Raw genomic sequence first — 25,474 nt, forward strand, 5'->3', positions numbered from 1 at the left:
TTAATAGAGCGAGTCATTGAAAACAACAGAGGCTTAAAATGTCTAAGACCCGCACTCGGAGTTCAAAAAATCATCAAAATTAAAGACGCCAACAATAAGGAAGACAAGGACAAATATAAAATAACAAATATTTTCGACTTCTACACATCCTTGTACAGCTTGCAAGGCCAGCCTAATGAAACAACAAAGGAGAACATCAAAAGAAAAATAAAAAACGTGGGATCCGAAATAGAAAGAGCTTTAAAAGAGCTAAAAAATAATAAAGCTCCAGGACACGACGGTATAATTGCCGAGCTCTTCAAAACAAGCAAGGCATTAACAATCCGTGTACTAACAGAGCTATTTAATAGATGTCTACATAATAGCAAGATCCCTAAAGACTGGAACAAGAGTCTAGTAATACTCTTACACAAAAAAGGGGACAGATGTGATCTACAGAATTATAGACCTATATCGTTGCTCAGTCAAGTACACAAACTATTTATGAGAATTATTAACAACCAGTTATCCTACAAAATGGACAATTACCAACGAGTTGATCAGGCTGGCTTCCGCAAAGGATATAGTACATTAGACCATCTGCTGACAATGAGAACATTGATAGAGAAGGCAAATGAATTCCAAATACCCGTATTTATTGCTATCGTCGATTATGAAAAGGAGTTTGATAGTATCGAGATGTGAGCAATAGAACAAGCTATTATTAATTGTAGAATAGATTCGAAATATAGGCAACTAATACATAATATATATGAAAATGCAACTATGATAGTACAACTAGACAAAAATACAAATCCCATCCCCATTAAGATAGGAGTGAGACAAGGAGAGGTAATATCCCGCCAAAGCTTTTCAACCTAGCCCTAGAAGACTTCTTCGAAACTACAAATTGGTCAACATATAGCATTAACGTTAATGGTAACAAGTTAAACCACCTCAGAATCGGCGACGACATAGGGATTACAGCGAGCACATTCGAGGAACTGCAAATTATGATGGGGAAACCAGCAGCCAGCTCCCAATAGGCCTAAAAATGAATATGAAAAAAACAAAAATAATGACAAACACAGATTACCTCAGACGTATAACTATAAATGGCAGTGAGATAGAACCAATCCAGTTATATATCTACCTAGGCCAAATCCTGAGACTTGACAAAGAGAACCAAAGTGCGGAAATTACTAGAAGAGCAAGACTAGAATGGGCAGGATTTGGAAAACTTAGTTTGATACTTAAGAACTGCAAAATACCCTAATACTTGAGGAGCAAAGTGTTCAACCAATGCATCCTTCCTATCATGACATATGGATGTCAAACCTGGACCATAACCAAGGCAAACATGAATAAACTAGCCACAACAGAAAGAACAATGGAAAGAGCAATGTTAGGTATACGACTGTCAGATAAAAAGAGGAACGACTGGGTAAGATCCAAAACTAAAGTCGAGGACATAGCAACAAAAATTGCCAAACTTAAATGGATCTTCGCGGGCTACACTGCTAGACAAAAAGACCAACGTTGGAATACTACAATACAACATTGGAGACCTTACGAAAGTAAACGACCAAGAGGAAGACCACAGATGAGATGTGTTGATTAGACATTAAAATGATTAGACATTAAAATCATGTTGTGATACATTAAAAGAATAGTCGGAACAATTGGAAATATGTTGCTCACTATAGAGACCAATGGAAGGAGTTGGGAGAGGCCTATGTCCAAACATGGACGACAGAATGCTAAGAAGAAGAATGAAAATATTATAATAAAAGACGAGATATTACTTCTATGACACGTACTGGAAAACACAAATGAGGACAACAACGAGACAAACCCAATATCTCTTCATGTAAGTGCTTATAGTAAAATATCAAAATTCCAGATACTAATTTCTGAGAAATGATAATTAAGTTTTAACGATAACACTGCAGCCAGGTTGTAATTAGAGATAGGTTATCAACTTTTCCATTAATAATTCACATAAACTCAAATAGTCATATAGTAGAATAACGAACTTTTTAAAGCGTCTCGTACAACATGACAATATGACCTAGGCCGTATCATCTACGCCGTAAGTTAAAGAGATAATATCACTTAGTTTGGGCGTTCACTCCAGACACACGGTAGCGTATCGTTTACGTTGTTCAGTGAATAATAAAAATTTATATATTATACCATGAATTTACTTTTTCTTAGGGATTTCTAGGGTTTTTGCTACATGAAATTTATAATCATGAATAAATATGTGTGTTTCTTTATTGAAGGTTAACAATCAACTCTATCTTAAAAACTAACTGTCAAAACTAATACCGTATGTATTTCATACAAGTTTTTGTATCAGATAACACTTTCGCAAATAAACCGATAAATACGATATGCCGGTTTTTTCAAACTAAACGTAATCCTTAAAAGCTTAAGAAGTTTATCCCATGTAGATATAGTATCTTTAACGCCTAGACACCATTTAACAGCAAAATTATCAAACAGCATTGCGATTCCTCGAAACGCGTTTTCGTCTGACACTAAAGCACAATCTTTAAAAATTTCTACGGCACTAATAAAAGCATTTACATCGGTGTCCTTTTTACCATCAAAACGCGAAGGGCATTTCGAAAGATTACCAATTCGACGGCGAAGAAGAGCAGTTCGTACCGACTCGAAATTACTTATCGAAATCAAATGTTTCTGATTAAATCAAATGTTTCAAATGCAAAAGGTTTCTATTTTGCGTCGAACGCAAATTATACAAATGGTTTAGCATGCGTAAAATTGGAAAGTAAATGGAAATTGAAAAAAACAGCCAAATGGCTGGTATGTCCAATCTGAGTAAAATACTTTTAGGACCATACTTTCTGCAGTCACACTATTAAATATAACCTTGAAACAAATTGACACTAGATCACTTCCGGGTTTACAACAAAACGGATGGTTTAAACACATATAGTTCTGTAATTAATACCAGAGCTATTAAAAGTATGTAGTCAAGTAGTTAGGTTATGTGGTCGCTTTCAAGTTACCTTATCTAATTTTCTAGGTACTGTTTTTTCTTCCTTGTTAACTCTTTTCTCGTTTCTGTTCTCACTTACGATATATGGATAATAAACACAAACCAGAGTGTGTCCTTAAGTGTTTTTAATTTTAATTTAATTGACATCAAATTCTATCCAAATACATACCAAAATAATTGGTAAATCATAATTTGATAATTACAAAAGTTATTGCACACCCAAACTTATATCAAAAAAGGAACATCTATCTTTTTCTAAATTATCACAGTGCTGTCTGTTATAAATAAATAATTCCAAAAAATTAAAACAGGTTTCCAAAATATACCTCTTAAATAAATATAAATAACTTTTATATAATATAACACATCACTTTTAATTTCAACAAACAATTTACACAATACCTACATTCCTAGTCTAGTTGGTATAGTAGAATCGTTTTAGCCTGTCGCATAAGTAATAAAAGTGTCTGTTCAGATTTGCCTCAGGTAGTCAGCGGTTCTCAAATTAAAAATGTGCGGTATTCTTAATTTGATAATACGAGATTAGGAATTTTTTTAATAAAATAACTTTGTACTATATTTTATAATAATTGAATATCATAATGTAAATTGATAAACATTGAGTATGAAATATACAGGGTCATTCACGCAACATGTTGGTTAAAAGTTTTCAAAGTTCTGGTCGTCACTGGTTTCTGAAAACTTGGAATAATGGGTTATGCAAAGCATTCTTCATTTTTTAAATATTTGCATTCTTCTAGCACTTCCGGTTGTACCGGAAGTCGCCATTAAGTTTCTTATTTTAAATAGAAACTGTGCTTTTTGTTACTTTTTTTAGAATCTACGTAAAATTCTGGATCGATTTTTGGGATACAATTCTCGAAAAAACAGCCGTTTTTGAGATATTTAAAGTTTTTGAAAAATTTTTCATATTACACATGCAACTTCAAAAATTAATATCTATGCTAATCTAATTTTTTTGGTGCTTGCATTCAAGAGCGTCGTGCGGCATGCCTCCGGCTCTCTCCTGCATGCGGTTTTTGTGTTATTTTTTTTTTGTTTTTTTTTTTTTGTGGTTGGTACCCTTTTGTATTAATTTTTCAATCTACGTCTTAATCTATGGACAGGTATCATCACTATCTGACTCGCTATCCGATTCATCTGAATCTTCATCATTACGAATAATTAAAGGTCTTACTTCATCAATAACTTGTTCTATTTCATATGACTCTAAAATTTTTTTTTCAGTATGCTCAATATATTTCCGCCATTGTTCCTCATTGACTTGGTTTAGTGCATCTTGCCAGAGTTGTAAAACGCTGGCTTCGTCGGTGGTCTTACATGCATGTTTATCATAGTAGTTTTTAGTGATGCCCACACCAATTCAATTGGATTGTACTGACAGTGATATGGTGGTAGTCTTAGGACCTCATGACCATATTTTAGTGCCATTTGGTCAACGACGAATTTTTTCTCAGTAATGTGTTCTTTGCACTTATTTAATAATTCAGCTTTCACTTTCTTAAGTGTTCTTTTTTCCAGCTGCTGATGGGAAACTTTTCCTCCTCTCTGGTGTGATACGAAGCATTTTCTAAGACTAATAATGACGGATTTTCCAGATTTTTTAATAATTTTTTCTCAAACCAATGTTCAAAAATATCGGCGTCCATATTTCCGTGGTAATCTTTAGTTTTTTTTTGTCGAAGAAAATATAAGACTAGCATTGGGTATAAAACCTTCCGTATTTCCTGCATGCAATATAATATATCTTTTGCCATTACTCGCACTAGTACTCGAATAGCATTTGGTAGAATCATCTGGCCAGGATGATTTGGTATTATTTTCTTTCGCAAAAATCCATGTTTCGTCAAGAAAGACAAATTGTCTGGCAAATTCGGAATTCTTGTTTTTTAAATAGTTCCTTATAAATTTTCCACCTTTTTCCAACAACATTGGACATCTCGCACAACACTTTACGATTATTGGTTTTTTTGTATCTAAAACCCATAGCTTTTAATACTTTTGATAAACTGGTCAAACCCATATCACAAAGTTCTCTGTCCTTTATTTTTTGAATAAGTGTCTTTCTTGTAACATGTTCTTTTGCTTTGTACATGTCATAAATGATATTTCTGATTGAGATTTTAATACCTTGTGGCAAGTCGAGGGATTTCGGATGCAAAGGAATGCTTTTATTTTCCTTACTTAATTCCTCCTCACTCATTTTGCGAAGTCTTTGCAAGGTCCGTTCTGAAATTTTTGATTAAGAAGTTAATTATCATCACAAAGCATTCAATTTGCGTTTTTTCACGATTTATAAAAAAATTGTTTTGGTAGCGCTGATTTATCCTCAAATACTACAGCCGACCAGTAGGAGGTTCGGTACCACAAAGCAGGTAGAAAAGGGAAAGCATAACAGAGTGGCTGTAACTAGAGTCATAAATTATTTTTCGGGCGTTAATCCGAAATACGACAGGGTAAAACGACTTCACTTTAATATCTTTTCCCCTCAAGAACTTTCCCCATATTCGTTAAATAGTTGCAGTAAAACCGATGATTACTTGTCACCAATTTACCATAACAGCTTTTTAACTATGTTTTCTCAAACATTTATTAATAATCCTTGTATCGGAATGTAAGCAATATTTATTTATTTAATTTCAATTTTATTAGATTGTTTTTTCACGTGAGTTTTATTTTGTTTATTTAATTAATTTTAAAGTCATATTTAATAATCACACACATATAATATTTTCATAATTGCTGTATATTCGGTACCAGACAGCACCCTAATAAGGGTTATTATACTTTCAGTATATAGTTCATAACAAATTATAGTATGCGAAACCGATCGTTGGTGGTAGAATAAATTGATTGTGAGTAAGTCTTATTCTGATTTCTTTTCACCTATTTGGAATGGACTCACACCTGCAACATATTTAAGAATATAATTTATAACCTTTTTTCGTCTACCTAACTTTAACTAAGATATTTCAGTATGTTTAATATCTATGTAATGCAACGTCAACGTCTCTTTTTATACCACATTTTGCCTACAGAGACATTAACCGTGAATAAATACCGTATACAATAAGGTTATACTATATAGGTTGACAGAAAAACTATTGTGAAATATTTATACAGTGTGATGCAAAAGTATGAAAGTTGTATTATCTCAGAATCACATCACTTAAAAAAATCTTAAAAAAAAACACGTCTATTTTAATTTTTCAATGCTCATCAGTTTAAGTATATATGTTGGGCATTACATCATCAGTGTTAAAGTTATGACGTAATCAACGATTTTTTTAAATACAAACCGAGGTCACAAGATACCTCATTTGAAAGGTCTCCTAATCGCTTTTACAACGATGTAATTATTAGAATATTTATTTCTACAAGGTTAATAAAAACTTTTAATTTATTAATGCAACTAACTTATAATAAATGTTTACTAATATACAATAAAACTATAAGAAATATTGAAATTGACGCCTTTAGCAATGATGCAATGAGAAAGACGAGCAATAAATTATTTTCTAACATAATTTAGTTTAGTGGATGAGTATTTATTGTAATTCCATTTTAATTAACTAATTAACATAATTTTCGTTTATCCTGTAGAAATAAATATTCGAATAATACATCGTTGCTAAGGCGATTAGGAGACCTTACAAATGAGGTCTTGCGTAACCTCAGTTTGTATTAAAAAAAAGTAGTCGATTACGTCACGTCGCCTACACTGGTGACGTAATGTCCAACACGTATATAGAAATTGATGGCAAATTATAAATTAACATTGACGTATTTTAAGACTATTTAAAAAGTCGTCTGTTAGTAAAATAATAAATTTATTTCATACTTTTGTATTATACTTAACCAAGTATATAATTTTGGTTAACCCTGTAGAAAGTAACATTTAAATAAGGCATCGTTAGAAAGGAGACCTTTTAAATGAGGCGTCACTTGACCTCGGTCTCTATTTAAAAAAATCGTCGGTTACGTCATTACGATCAACGCCGATAACGTAATGTCCAACACATATATACCAATATATGGCCATTTAAAAACAAAAACTGATGTCTTTTAAGATTTTGTTTAAAAGTCGTCTGTTTCTGTAATAATGAATTTATTATTTACTTTTGCATCGTATTATATATTACCCATATGATACCTACGCATTATGCGTCGCTTAAAAGAAATAATAAATATGATAAATAGTTATTATGCTTACCTCAAATATAAATTTGTCCTCTACAATATTTAAACCTAAATCAAAAAATGGCATTGATTCTGCTAAAATAGATTTAATTACTGCTTCAGTAACATCTGCACCACCAGTACCTGAAACTAAAATAGGATTCTTTATACAAAAAGTTTTCACTATTTAAACAATTTGATTTATAAATATGTATGATTTATAAAAGCGCTGATATTTTTCGTTCTTTTTATTTTTGTATAAAAAACGCAAACAGTAATAGTCCGGGATCCTGGGATTTTTAACCTTTAATACTAACAAGCTAATTTTTCGTGAGCAGTTTTTTGACAACACTGAACTTTTCTGCCCTTACAACAATTTGCGCTTGTGATATCTAAAAAAATTTGTGTTCTAGATCTTGTGTCTCTGTCTTACATACGCCGCAGCCCCAGCGCCCGTACTGATGTAAGCGCTTCATTAACGATTAAAAAAGAATATTTTAAAATAAAAAATATAACAGGCCCAAAATACTTAATGTAAAATGATAGAAAAATCAAAAATAATATGTTTTTGAGCCTAGAAAATCGTAATTTTGCGTTTTTCTCAGTTATAAATTATTTATAACTCGAAAACGATCAAATTTACGGAGAACTACAGATGACCTATTTTATTCAAAATGAAACTTTGTCCTGTCCGAAAAAACTTGTTAAAATTTGTTTAAAATAAAAATTGTTTAAAAAAATTTCAACGTCTTTAGAGAGGTCTTGGACGAATCAGAAGATGGGATTGCTGTATAAACAATATTAGATATGCAGACGATACAGTGTTGCTGACAGATAATGCGCAGGAGCTCCAAAGGATAATGGATAACGTTGTAGAAGCACGTAACAAATACGGCCTAAAACTAAATTGCAAGAAGAAAAAAATAATGATCATTAGTTAGAACACCAACATAAATGCCAAATTACAATAGGCGATACACCGTTAGAAAGAGTGAAAAAAATACGCTATTTGGGCTGCAATATTAAGGATACTTGAGATCACAGCTACGAACTAAAAACTCGTATTGAAAAATCCAACAGCTCTTTCAACAGCCTTAGGAAGATTCTCTGCAACTTATCTTTAAGTTTCAATATACGCATAAGAATTCTTAGATATTTTTTTTTAGTATCCTCCTCTATGGAGTAGAAACTGGAGCCTTACAGAAGATGCCATAAAACAATTAGAGGCATTTGAAATGTGATGCTATCGACGTATGTTGAGGGTCTCATATATACACCACACAAGTAACATAACTATTCTCGAAAGGCTAAGAAAAGACAAAGAAATTATTAACACCATAAAAACAGAAAATTCGCTTACTTCGGCCACATCATGCGTAATGATGAATACCGACTTCGACAATTGATTCTACAAGGCAAAATTGAAGGTAAGAGAGGCCCTGAACCTAGACATATATCCTGGCTGGCCAATTTTAGAAAGTGGACCGGTCTAACGTCAACTGATCTATTTCGAGCTGCTGTGAATAGAATAAGATGGATCAATGTGATCGCCAACATCTCTAAAAGATAGGCACATTTAGAAGAATTTCATATAAACATAATATCTAATTTGGGCATGCCACAAGAAAACAGTTTGAGAGCCTTTTTAAGAAATATGTTTTCGCTTTGTGTTGTATCACAAATAGGAAAACGAAAATGACAACTCTTGTCGGACTAGCGCTACATACATGTTTTATTGTAGGAGATTGTTTTATTTGGATGAAAAAAAAAAACACAAACCTGTCACGTGATAGCTTTGTCCTACAGTTACTATTAAAACAAATTTTCTCGTGGTATTGACAATTTTTGACCGTAGGACCAGGATAACGTACCACGCAATTTGTAGGACAATGGGGACATTAAATTATTTTAATATTGACTAACCGGAACAGAACAGAAAAAAATCAGGTAATTTAGATAATTATCTGGAGAACAAACAAGAAAAAACCCCGCTTGTAACACATTTTTGAGAATCGTCAAAAGAACATAATTTATCGCTGCAACCCCTGTTAGCTACCACAAACGCAAATTGTTATATGGACTAAAGTTGGGCGTCTCGTGAAAATGAAGCTTCTCACGAAAAATTAGCTTTTTAGTAATAAATGCTGAAAATGTGCCTCGGATCCCGGACTATAATAAAATCTAATAAATAAATCAAATTATTACATAAACAATTATATACGTAGTATAAAATGAAAAACTGCTTACGAGCTTTAGTTCTGTTCAGGCGATGCACAGAATTCTCAAATTTATTACAGCTTTCATAGAATTCCAAGAAAAATTTGACTGAATCTTCTGTAGACTCATTAAGTTGTTTGTGGAAATTTCTGAAACTAGACTTAAAGAACTTGGAACTCCTACTTTCTCCAGGATTGTCACAAATAACGCTGAAGTAGTCCATATTTTGTGAGTCATCGCATGCATTGGGATTATCGTCATGGTTCATCATGGCAAGCATGACAGAAGCGGCTCGTTTACATACGCCTTCTTGGCATGCTTGTGCTGAATTTCCTAAATAAAAACATCCAAGGGGTTAAAAATATAGTTAATTAGCTTGAAACTACGAAAGACTTGCAACTTAAGTTTTAAGATATGACCACAGGGTAGAATGGTAAAAATAATTTAATATATATGTTTACATTTCCAAGCAAGGTATGAATATAATTCCAAATACCAAGCATAAGCCAGGTGGATGCGAGGTTTTGATGAGAGAAAGACGATCATACACTGTCAAACCAAACATGACTCATTTTCACGGATTGGATAACGAATTTTAAACAAAATTCTACCATATGATCAGAAAGTTAACTTATGCAGTTAATTTGTTGGTTTAAAATAATTTTAAAATTGATACAAATGGAAAACAATGTATTGATCCCACTACATAACTTTAAAAAACACTAAATCTGTTTTTTATTTTTATTTTACTTATCTGTCTTACAACTTAAGTAGCAAGGTTTAACATTTATTTTTCAGTAGAGTATGATCTTTATGATTTATAGCATTGATATATGATGAGTTATTTATAGTATGAGTATGATTTATTATGTTATTATTAAATAATATTAATATAATTTTAAGTAGTTTAGTAGAATATGAAAGGCAAAAATCAAGGGGAGCATTTAAAATCATCATGGCAATTAAAGTTTTTTATTATTTTTACTACTGTCGAAATAATAAAAATTGTAAAGTAAAATAATAGAGCAATAGTTGAAACTGTGGATTAACGTAATTGGTGTCATTGAAGTAGGTGTAAGTATTGCATTGATTTTAAACTAATTTCTTACAGTTAAACAAAGTTAATCAAGATAAAAAACAAAAGTTAGGTTTCTAGGAACTATATGCCTATACATATATATATATATATATATATATATATATATATATATATATATATATATATATATATATATATATATATATATATATATATATATATATATATATATATATATATAAGAAATTTAATCTTTGCAGATTAGTTAAATAGTAAACTCTTAAATATTGGGGAAATCTGCAAGTCTTGCAGATTTCCCCAATATTTAAGAGTTTACTATATATATATATATATATATATATATATATATATATATATATATATATATATATATATATAGTGTCAATTTTAAAACTTACAATGGGCTATATCTCACGAACAAAAGCTGATATCAAAAAATACTTGGAACCGTTTTTAGGATAGTAAAGGGGAGCTAAAATGACATGAAAGACAACTCACCCCCATCAACCCCCTAGGGGCCACTCACCACAACCAAAAAAGTTTAAATTGCAAACCCCTACGTGTGATACATAATTAAAAAGACTGTAAAAATGCTATCCAATGGTATAAACAATAATTATATGGGGTGAAGCAATAATCGTGAAACTTTTCTCAAATGGAAAATTTAATGAGGTTGTTATCATAGATCAATATATCATAGATCTATGATATAATGTATTTAACAAGGGTTAAAAATAATTAATAATAACGTATAAAAGTTAAAAAATATAAAAATATTACGGTAAAATCTTAAATAAGAAGCATATATTTAGTTTTAGTTAAAAGCTTAAAGTGCAAAAGCCATGCAGAAAATGTAAGTAATGATAATACGTACCCAAATGCAACCGTAGGCATACCTACCAGCGACGAAGGCTGCTTCTCCGTATATTTAAATGTACACAAATATACGGGGCGTAAACTTTAACGTCGATTTCGAAATACTATCTATAGAGAAGCTATATTTGACAAATATTTACTTCGTTGTTTGCCTTTTCCTCTAAAGAGACGATTTAAAAAATATTTTTTGGTTTATATCAGGAGTAAAACCTACATAATTCGGTACCACAGGCGAATACACTCACCTGTGAGTTACCTAGTACTTAAAAATAATGCCTTTTATATTCTAGTAGATACAACGTAAAAAATATAAGTAAGGACTCACTTCTACATGTTTGCATCCTGATAGAACCGCCGCACTTGATTAGTAGAGAAATATTTAGGGTACATCACATTTCAGAGAGCTTTTCTAAGAAATTTATCGAGTTGACGGCCCATAATAAATGCAAAAAATTGCCTTAAATGCCAAGTACATAATAATTACAAACATGCCTTTCTAAAATGATTACTTTTATATTTGAATAAAAAGATTTCAGGATAGTGAAAATTTTTCAAAAAAAAACATTAGTGGGCGTATGTGCTCACCAGGGCACAAGCAGTATATTTCTGCCAGTTTTGTCAGCGATTGTCGTAATAGCGGTCGTTTTATTCGAGTTTGAACTTGTGAAGCAGACCAGTGTCAGTCTTTTGACTGGCACTGGCCTGCTTTGACTGAATAACTTTGACTGTTGTTTGATGTGCGTGTTGTCCAACAATGAGTAATAGAAGCAGAAAAATTGTGGAATTTGCTTTGACAAGTGCTGGAAATTCAGGTAATAACGATATTCATTTTTAAAATAGATATACATCTTTTGAAATCTACTTCTTTTGATTTTTTTTCGTAATTCACTATATTTCGTATTTTTTATTATTTTAGGTGATGAATCTGAGACATTTAATTCTCTTGATTCCGCTCTTGAACTAATGTTTTTATCAACCAGTGATGAAAAAATACTATTTAGTTCAGATTTCTTAAATATAGAAGCATTTTTAGATATGTTGTCTTAGAAAATAGTATTTTCCAAACCCAAAGCAAATAACAAACGTAAATTGTAACCAATTAAAATCATTTTAAAGAAATTGTGCACGAAAAATGTTGGATCAACCAAGCTGTTCTACATCAGTCTTGTCCGATGATACATAACAGGAAGAAAAAGAAGGTGCTGAGGCTATAGCCAGCATTTCATTTGATTCTGTAAAAACAAACAAGAATGGGTTGTCCAAAGATTCGTAACGGGAATGAAACAATATTTCACCTGAATAATTATTGAAATAATTCTTTGACATCGAAACCTTAGCTGAAACCCAACTAGCAAATATGGACGATATCCGGAAAAATGAGGTTGACGCTAATCAAAATATTCTAGAACATACGTGGATGTAGCCAAGTAGAAATAATCACGAATTTGAATACTCTGCAGTAGGTGGATTATGTGGCAATTACGCCGCATATTATAATATTAATAAATGATTTATCGCCTTATAAGTGTTTTCGTACTTTCGTTGGTGATAAAATTATTGACGAAACTGTAAATCAAACAAACTTAATTGCACACATGCTACACAGGTGTGCTCCAACCGACAAAAAAGAAATGATTAGATTTATTGGTAGAGTAGCTTACATGGGTCTGGTAAAAATATCTTCTTTGGAGACGTATTGGAGCAACGACGAGCTATATAAGCTATCTAAAATAGATTTTAGCTGCTTCTTAGAATGTAACACTTCTCAGGTAATGAAAGTTGCCCAGAATTATTTAAGATGCAGCCATTAGCAAAAAGATTTGCACACATTTTTAAAAGATTTAATATCTAGGACGAACATTTTGTATAGATGAACCTATCGTTTCATTTCAGGGACAATTGATGTTCAAACAATATATTTCCTACAAATCGCATAAATATGACGTAAAACTTTTTACATTATTCACAAGGAAAATGAAATTTCTATAGTTGGCTGTATACCAGGAATCACAGCAGTTTTAATTAAAAGTCCTTTATAAAAGGTATATAATTAGAAAGAACCTTTCGGCGACATCACACAACGTTTTCGGACTAGAAAGTCCATCATCAGTATATTATCAGGTGTACATGAGTTAAGCCACAAATATTTGGGTAAAAACCCTTAAAACCGTACAAAATTTATTATGTGTTACATTTTTGTTGAAATATGGTGTGATGTTTAAGTTTTTAACGTATATACCCTGCATGGCAACGTAATAATCCCAGTAGGGGTTGCTGCTGACCCTGACACAATGTCTCTGAATGGGTTCTAGATGGAAAGTCTGAGCCCTTATAATTTTGATAAAAAACTTAACACTCGACCTAAACAAAGTCTTATATTTCTGAAATTATATTCTTTGTAAAGTGTTCTCCCTCGAAATCCATCCTCTAATAGCTTAAGTTCTTTATAGTCCTTATTTAAAAGGATCTTAATTTTGTATTTTAAATAAAAGTCTTACTTAATATTTCCTTTAAAAAATCTTACTCAACTTTATACATTTCATACTTGTTTCAGACTTTTGTTTGATTTTTGTTTTATTTTACGTAAACTTCCGTATATTTTTTAAAGTTTCTTAGCTTACTAGTACTTAGGTTTAGCAGTGAAGCAAGGTTTCGTATTTCTTTTTTCATTAATATGTATTGATCTTAGCACTATTTTCATTCAATTTTAGGCTATATATATATATTTTACTTATTGTAAGACTAATTTTAGAACGACACATTGCATAATACGTGTTTCACTGATTGTTTGATCATTTAATCTGTCTTTTCCTCTTATTTCGGTATTCTTAGTTTTCTTACATCAGTTTTGACATCTTTTTACCACTTCTTTTTTGGTCTTCCTCGTCTGCGCTTTCCACTCGCTCCTCCTGTTAAAATTTTTTTTGCATGTCTGTTTGTGGACATCCTGTAAACATGCCCCATCCAACGAGCTCTTTGTGCTTTTACTTTTTGTATGATGCTTGGTGGGTTGTAGAGCTCCATTACTTTCTTATTTGTTCTTCTTCTCCATACTACGGCATTGTACTTTGTCCCTCCATATATCTTGCGTAATATCTTTCTTTTCCATCGTTTCAACTTCTGTGTATTTTTCTGGCTTAACACTTAAGTTTCGCTGCCATACATAACCAAAGGTTGCACAATCGGTTTTTAAATCCTGATTTTCGTATTCATGTATATTTACTTAGATAAATATTAGATAAAACTTAGTTTTGATCATTCTGCTTTGTGCTCCTACAGCTTTACTTTCTTTGTTGATTCTTTTATCTATTTCAGTATCTTCTTCGGCTCAATTTGTAATCGTCACTTCAAGGTATTCGAATTGATCCACTTTTTCAAAACAATATTCTCTATTTACACTACTTATTTTTAGGTTATCTTTGGATTCTATTTTCTTTGCTCTCATTTCAAAGAAGGTATTGTATTTTATTCTTGTTTATATGTAGTCCGAACATCCAATATTTTTTCCAGTTTTTTTATTATTTTGATGAGTTTTGCAATGCAATATAGTCTATGCAATATCTCTTTTGCAAAAGCGATAACTTGCTGTCTCTTGTAGTATATTATACCATCTGTTTCTACACCACTTTGTCGTAGGATAGCTTTTAGGATATGGTTAAATAAAGCTGTGGACAGTGGATCTTCTTGTCTTAATCTACTTCTTACCGTGAAAGTCTCTGATAACCCTCCTCCCAGGATCACTTTATTTATTTTTTCTTTTAACGTCCACTAACTTATATTTCCACTAACTTAAATAAGTTTTGTGGATATTTTTAACAGATCCATCGCCTCGTATAGTTTTTCTCTATCGATTGAGTCGTATAACTGCTTAAAATCTATAAACATAATGTGCAAACCTAGATTTTGTTAGTAGCTGTTGTGCAATATTTATTTGTTTCATCGTATAAATTTGATCAATTGTAGACATTTTTCTTTTAAACTCTTCCTGATATTCACCTATTATTTTAAGTTCATATTTTGTTAGTCGATTTATTATTAATAAAGCCAATATCTTATTTGTTACATCCAATAAAATAGTTCCTTTATAATTTTGGCATAGGTTTTTATCTCCCTTTTTGTGGATTGGACATATGGATGCATTTTTCCAACCTTGTGGTAATTTCTTATTTTTTAAAATTCGATTTATTAGGTTGATTATTCATTTTAGCAATAGCTGTCTACCTTCCTGGAAAATTTCTGCCGCCATACCGTTTTCTCCTGGACACTTCTTATTCTTTAGCTGCTTTATTATTAACTTTATCTCCTAATCTGATGGTTCGCTAATTTCGGTCTCATTATTGCTTTACTCCGGTCCGGTTTGCGATTATATTTCATTGGTATTTTCCTCTCTGTTTAGCAGTTCCTCAAAGTATTCTGATAACATCTCTAGTTTTCTTGGTAAGTCGCGATTCCGGAGCCCGTAGCTTTATTGACTTTGAATTCTTGATAAAAATTCTTAATCTCTTTGTTTATAATTTGATTTTACATGCCTTGTAAATTTATTTCCAAGTATTCTCATTTCTTTTTTCAGGACAGTCTTGTTTTTTTCTTTGCTTCTTTACATCTTTTTCTTGTTTCTGTTGTATTTAGTATATTCATTAGTATTTTAGCTTTTCTTTTGGCTTCTAAATCCCTTTTACATTCTGTATCAAACCAATCTTTACTGTTTGCTTTGTTTATTTTTCTTAATGTCTTTTTTGTTGCTTCTGTTATTATCTTTTCTATTTGTGTCCATTCTTAGTCAGTAACTTCATTTGAAATTGTGTCTTCTTATCTTTTTATTATATCCCGTTTTAACTAGATTTTGATGTTTCATTATTTACCCTTTTTACATTAAAACGCTTGGTTGCATTTAGTTTTTGCTTAGGTTCCTTTGGAATTTCTTGTTTTACAGTCGCTACTACCATAAAATGATCCGTGTTGCTGTCTGCTCCTCGAAAACATCTAACATTCGTGATGGTATTGGCGTATTTATTTTTAATTAAAACGTGGTCTGTTTGATTGGCAGTGTTACCATCCGGGGAGATCCGTGTTGTTTTATTGATATCCTTTCTGTCAAAATGTGTGCTAATGATTATTTTCTTATTTTGGTCTATTGCAAATGTTGTTAGCAACATGTCGTTTTCATTTGAAGTTTCGTATTTGCTTTTCCCTTCCGTGATATTTTTGTAGATGTTTTCTCTTTTGTTTGTTCGTTTAGGTCGTACTTCGGTAGGTCATTAAAAAGGGCTTCTAATTGTTGGTAAAAATCCATTTTATATCGGTGTCTTTATCTTCGCTTGATGCATATACGTTGACTATTGATATTTTATGGTACTTTGTTCTTAGACGTAAAAAGCAGATCCTTTTCGAGATTGATTTAAAGTCTACTTCATTTCTCTCGAGACTTTTCCTTATTAAAAATCCCATACCCGTCAATCTATAACTCCTTACTTTTTAGGTATTATCTCCTATTATTAGATTTTACCTCAAGTCTAGATTGGTAATTGGGGGTATTTTTTCCTATGGGTTTGCAGGTCGGTATTTGGCTACGATTAGGTAATTTTGGGTTTCCCTCTCTCTCTCTCTCTCGCTAATGGCGTTATAGCCCAAATGGATCCTGGCCTACTGCAGTATTTCCATTCAAGCCTTACTTTCTTTGGGTACTCTCCTTCAGTTATCCACCATTACCATCGCTCTAGCATAGGTGCTCACTTCGTCTAACCACCTCTTCTTTGGTCTTTTCACTGGCCGACGGCTCACCATGATTCTAATAAGCGTTCTGGTAGGCGTTCTGTTATCATATAATCTTATAAAGTTTTTTTGCATAATTTACTATAGTGGACAGCTAACCATTGTTGTTAGTGGATCCTAACATATCTCTTAGTATCCTTCCTTAAATGGTGTTGATAAGGTCTATTGTTTTTTTTTCTGTCGGGATCCATGTTTTTGCTATATATGCAGCTATTAGTGGTATGATGATTTTATAAACTGTGCAGTTTACTTTTCTATGAACGTCTTTTAATCCAAACACCTGCAATAAAGCGAAGTATTCTCTAAAAGCTATCATAATTTATCACACAGGTACGTGAACTGTTTTAATGTTATATATGTTATATATTTTGCATGATTTGTTATTTTTGAAGTTATACTTCTATACACGCGCTCGACGTTGGAAACTTGCATGGGAGTGAATCGGTGAAATCATTACATATGTAAGATATTAGTAAGAGAGAGACAGAAGATAATATATTTTCTCTCTTTTTCTCTCGAGAATAAAAATTCCTTTTGAATATATATTTAATATTATATAGATATATATATATATATATATATATATATATATATATTATATAATATTATATATATATATATATATATATATATATATATATAATATAATATATTAATATTATTATTTATGTGATATGTTTTGTATTATTTATTAAATGTTCATAATTATTTTATTATTAGATTTCAAAATAATAATTACAATAAATCACTATATGACCGAGAACTGTCAATTTTAAAATGCGTTAGTGTCATGTCAAATTGGCAAATTTTTTACGTGTTTGGTTCATACGCTGGTATATGTGAGTTCGAATCTCAATATGAATTTCCTTTTTTATTTTTAAAATATTTAAAACCCTCACGTTAATCTTATTAAATATATGTAATATACGCAAAAATGTTAAATTTTAAAATAAAATGAGAATTTACAACATAATCCGAGTTGTTGTTTGTTATTTTTATCTTCCACAAATATTTTTTGAAGTTATACTTCTATACGCGCGTTCGACGTTGGAAATTTGTACGGGAGTGAATCGGCAAAATCATTATATATGTAATATATAGGTAAGAGAGAAACAGAGGATATATTTTCTCTCTCGAGAATAAAAATATTCTTTTTGTAAATATATTTAATATTTATTTAAATCAAACATATGCGTAAGTAAGTTATGTATATTGTCATTTGTAAGTACTTATGAATAATGCATGTTAATTTGTATTGTATTATTATATTGAATTATGTTGCAGTATATTGTATTGTATTTTTATATTAATAACAAAATAACCAATGAATTTTACTGCAGAGTATGTGTAAAAATTTTTTTTTGCATTCAACTCGTTTTATACATATATGAAAATAAAAATATATATTTATATTAAAATATTGATTCAATCCTTTATTTACTATACTCCTATTTCAGGTTAAATGTTTATATACAGCAAACGATGCACCATATACCTATATACCTAATTCATTTTCTCTTTCTGCTCTCTCTTACCTATAGAATTACATATGTAATGATTGTGCAGATTGACTCCCATATAAATTTGTAACGGCGAACGCGTGTATAGAAGTATAACTTCTACCGGCAGTCCCACTCGACTGCCACATCCGTTTTTTTTTTATTTATATTAGGGTTTTAGTTTTAATTACATTGATAAACAAAACTATTCTTTCTCATTTTTCTCAAGTTTTTTGATATCTCTACGATTTGGCCCATCAAGTTTACATCGTCCGTGTGCCCCAAAATCTGTTTAAAACTTATTAAATAATATATAATTTTTTTACAGACATTTTTCTCCTTATATGTTCCATACATAATTATGTTAAACATAGTCAGAGTCAGTCATTTTTCTTGTTTTAGACCTTAAGCTATCTGGAAGGAATCTATCAGTTGGCTCTGGACTAATACTAAAGCTTTTGTGTAAGTTATTGTGGTCTGGTGGATATTTGATAAATATCTAGATCGTGTTTCCATGCTCTAGCTTATATTTTATTACGTTGAATAACTGTATATTAGTAGACCGAACGATTAAGGAATATAAAACAGGGCAAAATCAAAGGCAGAAGAAGCGTAGGAAGACGTTCAATCTTGTGGCTACGCAATCTCCGTGAATGGTTTGGATGCAGTTCAAATGAACTTTTTAGATACGTAAAACATGAAATTATAATCGCCAGAATAATTTACTCTCTCGGATAGAAGCGAAACCTGAAGAAGAAGTAGACTGTCCTGATATAAATCCGGGCTTGAATTTCTCCCTCATTTGTTCTCTGTGAACTGACCCAATTTCCTGTTTATGGTCTATATAAATACTTTATAGCCCCTTCAGAGGAAGGAAATGTCTTTGTAGATTTATATCTAAGCTTGTCTTTTTTATTAGGGATTACGCATATAATTGCTTTTTTCCAGTCTTGTGGAAACACTTTTTTGTGTTTCAAACGTGTGTTATTAGTTTATAAAGTCTATCAGTGTATGCTTTTCAATTTTAAAACTTCGGCTGATATGTTATCAATACCTGGGGCTTTATTATACTTTAGTGTTTTAATCGTATTTACCACTTCTTGTACTGTGGATGTGTATGTTAATTCCTAGCCTTGGTTCCAATCTTGTTATCTTTCAATTTTCTACTGCATGGGATATGTTGGTTTGTATTTGCTCTACTAATAGACCTTTTCAGGCTGCTTTGATGGTTGTATCGTCACTGATAATTTTTAAAGCACTATTTATACAATAATAATTGATACGTGTTTTAAAAACCTCTCTGAGTTGTTGTAGATATTTTTATACTTCTTTAGGATTATCCCAACTCAAATCTTTCTCCATTTCTAGTATTTAGCCTGTTTCGTACCTTATCTTCTTTCTTTTTGTATATTTTGTCTGCTTTTGTTTGTTTTTATATTAAATGTTTGTTCCTTATCAGTATTTTTTTAGGTGTACTGTACGTATAGTTAATTTATTTTATATTGCTTGCTTACATTCTTCATCAAATCAAAGCTATTTTCTTTGATGTTTTTAAATTACATTTAACACTTTCTTAGCTGCTTCTGATGTTAATATGTTAATTTTATTCTATTCTTCTTGCATCAAGAATTTGGTAATGATATCCTGGCCTCCACAAGAAATGAGATGTCTATTTAAAAGATAACAGATATATAAGAAAAATTTAGTTTTCAATTAGCTGGATTACTTACAGAAAATGTCAATACAATAAAGAATTACTTATGGTTGGATAAAGAGGTTCTTTTAACAAAACTATGTACAAAACTAACACAAAGTAGTATAATAGTACACGATAGTATTAATGTCAGAGACGTAAAATTATTAAAACATACTTCTCAAAAATATTAGAAAACCATAAATATACCTATTGAAACTGGAAAACTAGTAGTTTTGTTTTATTATGTCGTGGACTAATGAAAATCATTTTAATTTTGCTGTTAGTTGTTAACTGGTTTATCTACAACAGTAAGTTAGAAGAAAGATATTAATAGCATTAATATGTTAAGATAGGCATATTTTTATTCAAGTTTAAAAATATACCTGTCGTAGGTTTTACTGGAGTTACAAATAATCTTGTCGGCAACACTGTTGTACTAGAAACAGGTTTAGTAGATCTAGTTGTAGATTGGGCATATGAAGCCAAAGTAGTTTTTGGTTGCGAATTAGAAGCCGCTACATTTTTTTTAACAGTAGTTGTAACAACTTCTTCCGTAGTTGTATCTGTATAACCACCACTAAAATCTGTTTCTTGAGGACTACTTTCTGTTGTTGTAGGTAGAGTACTTGGTTTAGCAGGTATTGTTTTTGTAGTTGGATGGATTTCAGTAGTTTCTGCAAGTTTTGTTGTAGTAGTAGGCTTTGCTGTAATTAAGGCAGTTGTTGATTAAACAATTGTTTGAGTTTGAGTAGTTAGTACATGATTTTCTATAGTAGTTTCTAAAGGTTAAAGTTTTGAATAAGTATTAATGATATATTCTATTGTATATTGCATATTTAAAAAAATTGTATTGCTGTATGACAAAAAAACCAAAAAAAGCAAAATATGACCAAATCGAGTGTAACTTTATTAAATTAAACCTCCGGTAGGTACGATGTCGGTTCTGTATGCCGCCTTTTTACTAATTTCAAGATTCCGTTACGTATTATTATTATATCCGCTTGTTCGTCCCACTATTATTAAATGACCATTTAAAGTGATTTTGATTTACCGCAATTATTGTCCGTCTAGGAGTGCTTCGGTTGTGCGTCGGTTTAGTTTTATACAAGTTCTCAACAAAGAAAGAGATCATAATAGCAAAAGCAGCCTACATAATAGTTCGTAGTATACTTAAACAGAAAAGAGAGCGAAATAATAAAATAATTTTTAACTAAAATCAATCTGTACAGTATATGGTCACAACCACTACATTCACAAAGACTGTCCAAGCTGAGCATATTGACGCGTAAATATTATTTGATGTCGTCCAGAAACCGACTACTGCCCGACAGATAGCATTCGTGTGCATTAACGTTATTTGGGCACACGTAAAGGCATGAGCATTTTTGCGCATGTAGCGTTCGTGTGAATACATTTGCTTAAGGTTGATTTGTACCCCCCAAAAGACAAACTACACATTCAAAAAATTTGAAGAAAATTGAGAAGGTATATGTGATCATTGGAAGTATTTTGACACATTTTACCACAGGCGAAAAGAGAGAAAGCTGAAAGGTTTGTTCAGGAAATAAAGAAAGACGGGGTGATAAAACCTTCTACGAGCCCATGGGTCTCTCCGGTGATCCCGGTTAAGAAGAAAACGGGTAATCCACACAGATCCAGGTTCTGTGTGGATTACCGTTTGCAGAACAACGTTACCAAAAAAAGATAGTTAATCGACGACACATTAGCTGGAAGTAAATTGTTTTCTAATTTGGATTTGAAGTCTGGATACTGGCTGGTAGAAATGGGCCAGTAGATAAAGAGAAGACAGCCTTCACCACACGATCTGGATTGTGGCAATTCAACGTTATGCCATTTGGACTCTGTAATGCTCCTGCGACATTTGAGAGGCTTATGGAAAATGTGTTGAGAGGGTTATATTGAAAAATATGGCTGGTTTATTCAGATGACATAATCGTCTTGGGGTCTTCACGATGACTACTCACTGGCCATTACCATCCCGGCCAGTATCAAAGACGCACCAGGGTTGGCATCTGTCTTTCGAAGGAAGTTCGGTCGAGTTGCAGAACTTCAATGCCAAGTGCCAGCTCCCGGGAAAGCTTTGAAATTTCAAGATGCATCACGTTACCTTTTCTACCTGGTAACAACTAGTCTACTTCAGTTGAGAGAGCACGTACTAAAGTCCGACGTGCAAAAGTTAGCCATGCCAAAGTTGGAATGCCGCCAATTAGATTGGAGGGTTATCCAAAGTATGGTGGAGGAGATCTTTAAAGACACCGAAGTCCAGGTGTTAGTCTTTTGTAATCCGCATAGTGCGGAGAGAAAACCGTCCCTTGTCATATTTTTACAACTGAAAGTTGTAAAAGAGGGTCCAGTTGCCGATACCAGCATACCGTTCCAGTTTCAGTCCCGACAAAGTTTCAGGAGGAACCATCTTTTAAGAGGGGGGTAATGTTACGATAAATGTGACTCATACTCACGGGTCCCTCTTATACCTGCGATTAAAACTTTCCAGATGACGATGATGATCGAATAATATCGTTGGCGTCCCGACAGAAGGTTAAAGAAGCGGGCAGAAATTTCTAGATAAACAAATCAGGTATAAAACGAACGATTTGAGATTTAAAAGGACAGTCAAAAACAAGTGTCTATTAATAAATTGTAACCGGTGGGAATGTTTTAAATAAATTATTTAAGTGTAAGTAAATTAATATTTAAGTATTTCTATGTAGATTAAATAAATAAATGTATATAAATAAACTCATAAAGTGTAGTAAAGTGTAGAACATTTTATAATTAAATAAAGTTATTAAATTAAATGTATAAAAACAGTTCAATTGGAAGAACAATGACACAACTGGGAGGCTGCAAAGTTCTGAGACCTGTGTAGACTCAAAAAGTTTATAGTATCAAAATACTATAAGTCATTTAAAAGTAGACTAAATTTACCATTACAAAAAGTTATTTCAGTTTCAAAAATATTCACTTAAACTTTCACTTGTTTACTTTCGTGTAAAAATATTTTTAAAAGTAAATTTTCTAGCATTTTAGTACCGTGTACTTGCGTGTAATTGATTATTTATTGATAAGCAGCAACAAATTAAGGTTTTTTTTGTTAATTTGATTAGTTAGTGTTTAGTGCAGTAATTTTATCGAGAATACTAAAAGGAAAGTTTTAGAGAAACAATAAGGGTTGAGCCACACAAAACATCGCATTTCCCCAGATTCGATGAAGCGCCCAAACTAATCTTTAACACTTGAAACCCCACAAATAGGGTTATAACTAGGGTCGCTCTAATAAAAATAAATATGGTTAAATAAAAATCAGCTATATGATGTAAACTGCAACTGTAAAGAAAGGTAAGTAATGGAAAATCTTGCAAAAATTATACCGATCACAATGATTGTGGCACGAGAATAAAAATGAGTCCGACGTAATAAACACTAAGCAAAAATTTTATAAATAATCTGTCCGTATATGATAAAGGAAAATAAGTATAACAATACAACTTATGGTTGGATAAAGAGGCGATTTTAACAAAACTAAGCACAACACTAATATACGAAATAGTATGTAATTCTAATGTAAAAGACGGTAAAGGACGGAAACCGGAAAACTAGTATTTTTATTTTATTATGGTGTGGACTAACGAAAATCAATTTAATCTTGCTGTTAGTTGTTATGTAATTGGGTTATATACAACTGTAAACTTAAGTTATTTAAAAGAATATTAATAGCATTATATGTTAACATAGGCAGATTTCTGTTTAAGTTTAAAAATATACCTGTCGTAGGTTTTACTGGTGCTGAAACTAATTTAGTCGGAATTAAAGTCGTAGTCGTAGTAAGCCCAGTAGTATTTGGTTGTGAATTAGAAGCCACTAAATTCTTTTTAACAGTTGTAACAACTTCTTTCGTAGTTGTATCGGTATAACCACCACTAAAATCTGTTTCTTGAGGATTACTTTCTGTTGCTGTAGGCAAAGTAGTTGGTTTGACAGATATTGTTTCTGAAGTTGGATGGACTTCAGTAGTTTCTACAGGTTTTATTGTAGTAGTAGGCTTTTCTGTAAACAAGGCAGTTGTTGATTAAACAATTGTTAGTGCTTTAATACTTAGTACAGGTTTTTCTCTAGTAGTTTCCAAAGGCTCTAAATTCTAAATAAGTATTTATAATCAATTTTACATATACTGCATATTTAACAATAGTTTTATTAACAAAAAACTAAAAAAAGCAAATTCATTTCTTAAACCAAACTAAGTGTAACTTTATTAAATTACAGTAAAACCTCTATATAACGGACCTCTATTTAACGGACTTCGGATATAACAGACAAAAAATCCAAAGAATTTTAATTAAATTTAGCAAAAGAGGACACATTTCTAATAGTAATATGTATATATTTTTGCTAAATATATAAATTAAAGTTTTTGTAAGAGACATAATATTTTATCATAATATAATGTATCTAAAAATTAATAGAACATATAAGCACCGAAATGCTATTAGAATCTCAGATTTACAATGCTGATGAAACTGGTTTGTTATGGCGTACTTTGCCTTAAAGCACACAAGTCTCCAAATTAATATGAAAAATCGAATTCAGGAAGAAAAATCAGCAAGGACAGGATCTTGGCACAGCTTTGTGCTAACGCCGATGGATCGCATCAATTCACTCCCGTAATGGTTGGCAAATCTCGCAAACCTAGAATTTTAAAAGATATAATGCATCATTTACCCATTTCATATTATAATTCTAAGAAGGCATGGTTCACCTCAGATATATTCAAAAATTGGTTTTTTAAAGAATTTGTACCTTCAGTGAGAAAATTTCAAGAGAAGAAATTGGGAACACCGCCAAACGAGGTGAAATGTTTATTGCTTTTACAACGCTCCTTCTAACCATTTAAAATATATTCTACGTTCAAATGGCAACTTTAGCTGTCTATTTTTGACAAACAATACAACATCGCTTATTCAACCCTAGGTTCAGGGACTAATTTTGGCAACCAAACGAATATATCGCAGAAAGTTTTTAGACGAAGTAATGGTTGTATTGCGCGATGGAGATAATGCAGAAGATACAAGAGGGCAGCTTACCTTGCAACCCTTAAGGTCTTACAATTTTAAATCAACAATTTTTAA

General features: G+C 31.7%; 1 protein-coding gene across 5 annotated transcripts in view; it reads right to left on the minus strand.

The window, feature by feature from the left end:
* The window catches only part of LOC140431974 (uncharacterized), a 151,978-nt gene that overhangs the window by 70,365 nt on the left and 56,139 nt on the right, over positions 1–25,474 (minus strand). For 2 of the 5 annotated variants that reach the window (XM_072519844.1, XM_072519854.1), the window contains 4 exons: positions 24,114–24,395; positions 20,711–21,031; positions 9,455–9,757; positions 7,242–7,357 (listed from right to left, as the gene is read on the minus strand). In XM_072519844.1, coding sequence (XP_072375945.1) covers positions 7,242–7,357; positions 9,455–9,757; positions 20,711–21,031; positions 24,114–24,395 — 1,022 coding nt within the window. The remainder of the gene's footprint in view (positions 1–7,241; positions 7,358–9,454; positions 9,758–20,710; positions 21,032–24,113; positions 24,396–25,474) is intronic. The other 3 variants (XM_072519850.1, XM_072519859.1, XM_072519863.1) reach the window with 3 other exon arrangements.

Source organism: Diabrotica undecimpunctata, chromosome 1, assembly GCF_040954645.1.
Source record: "Diabrotica undecimpunctata isolate CICGRU chromosome 1, icDiaUnde3, whole genome shotgun sequence".
Taxonomy (NCBI): domain Eukaryota; kingdom Metazoa; phylum Arthropoda; class Insecta; order Coleoptera; family Chrysomelidae; genus Diabrotica; species Diabrotica undecimpunctata.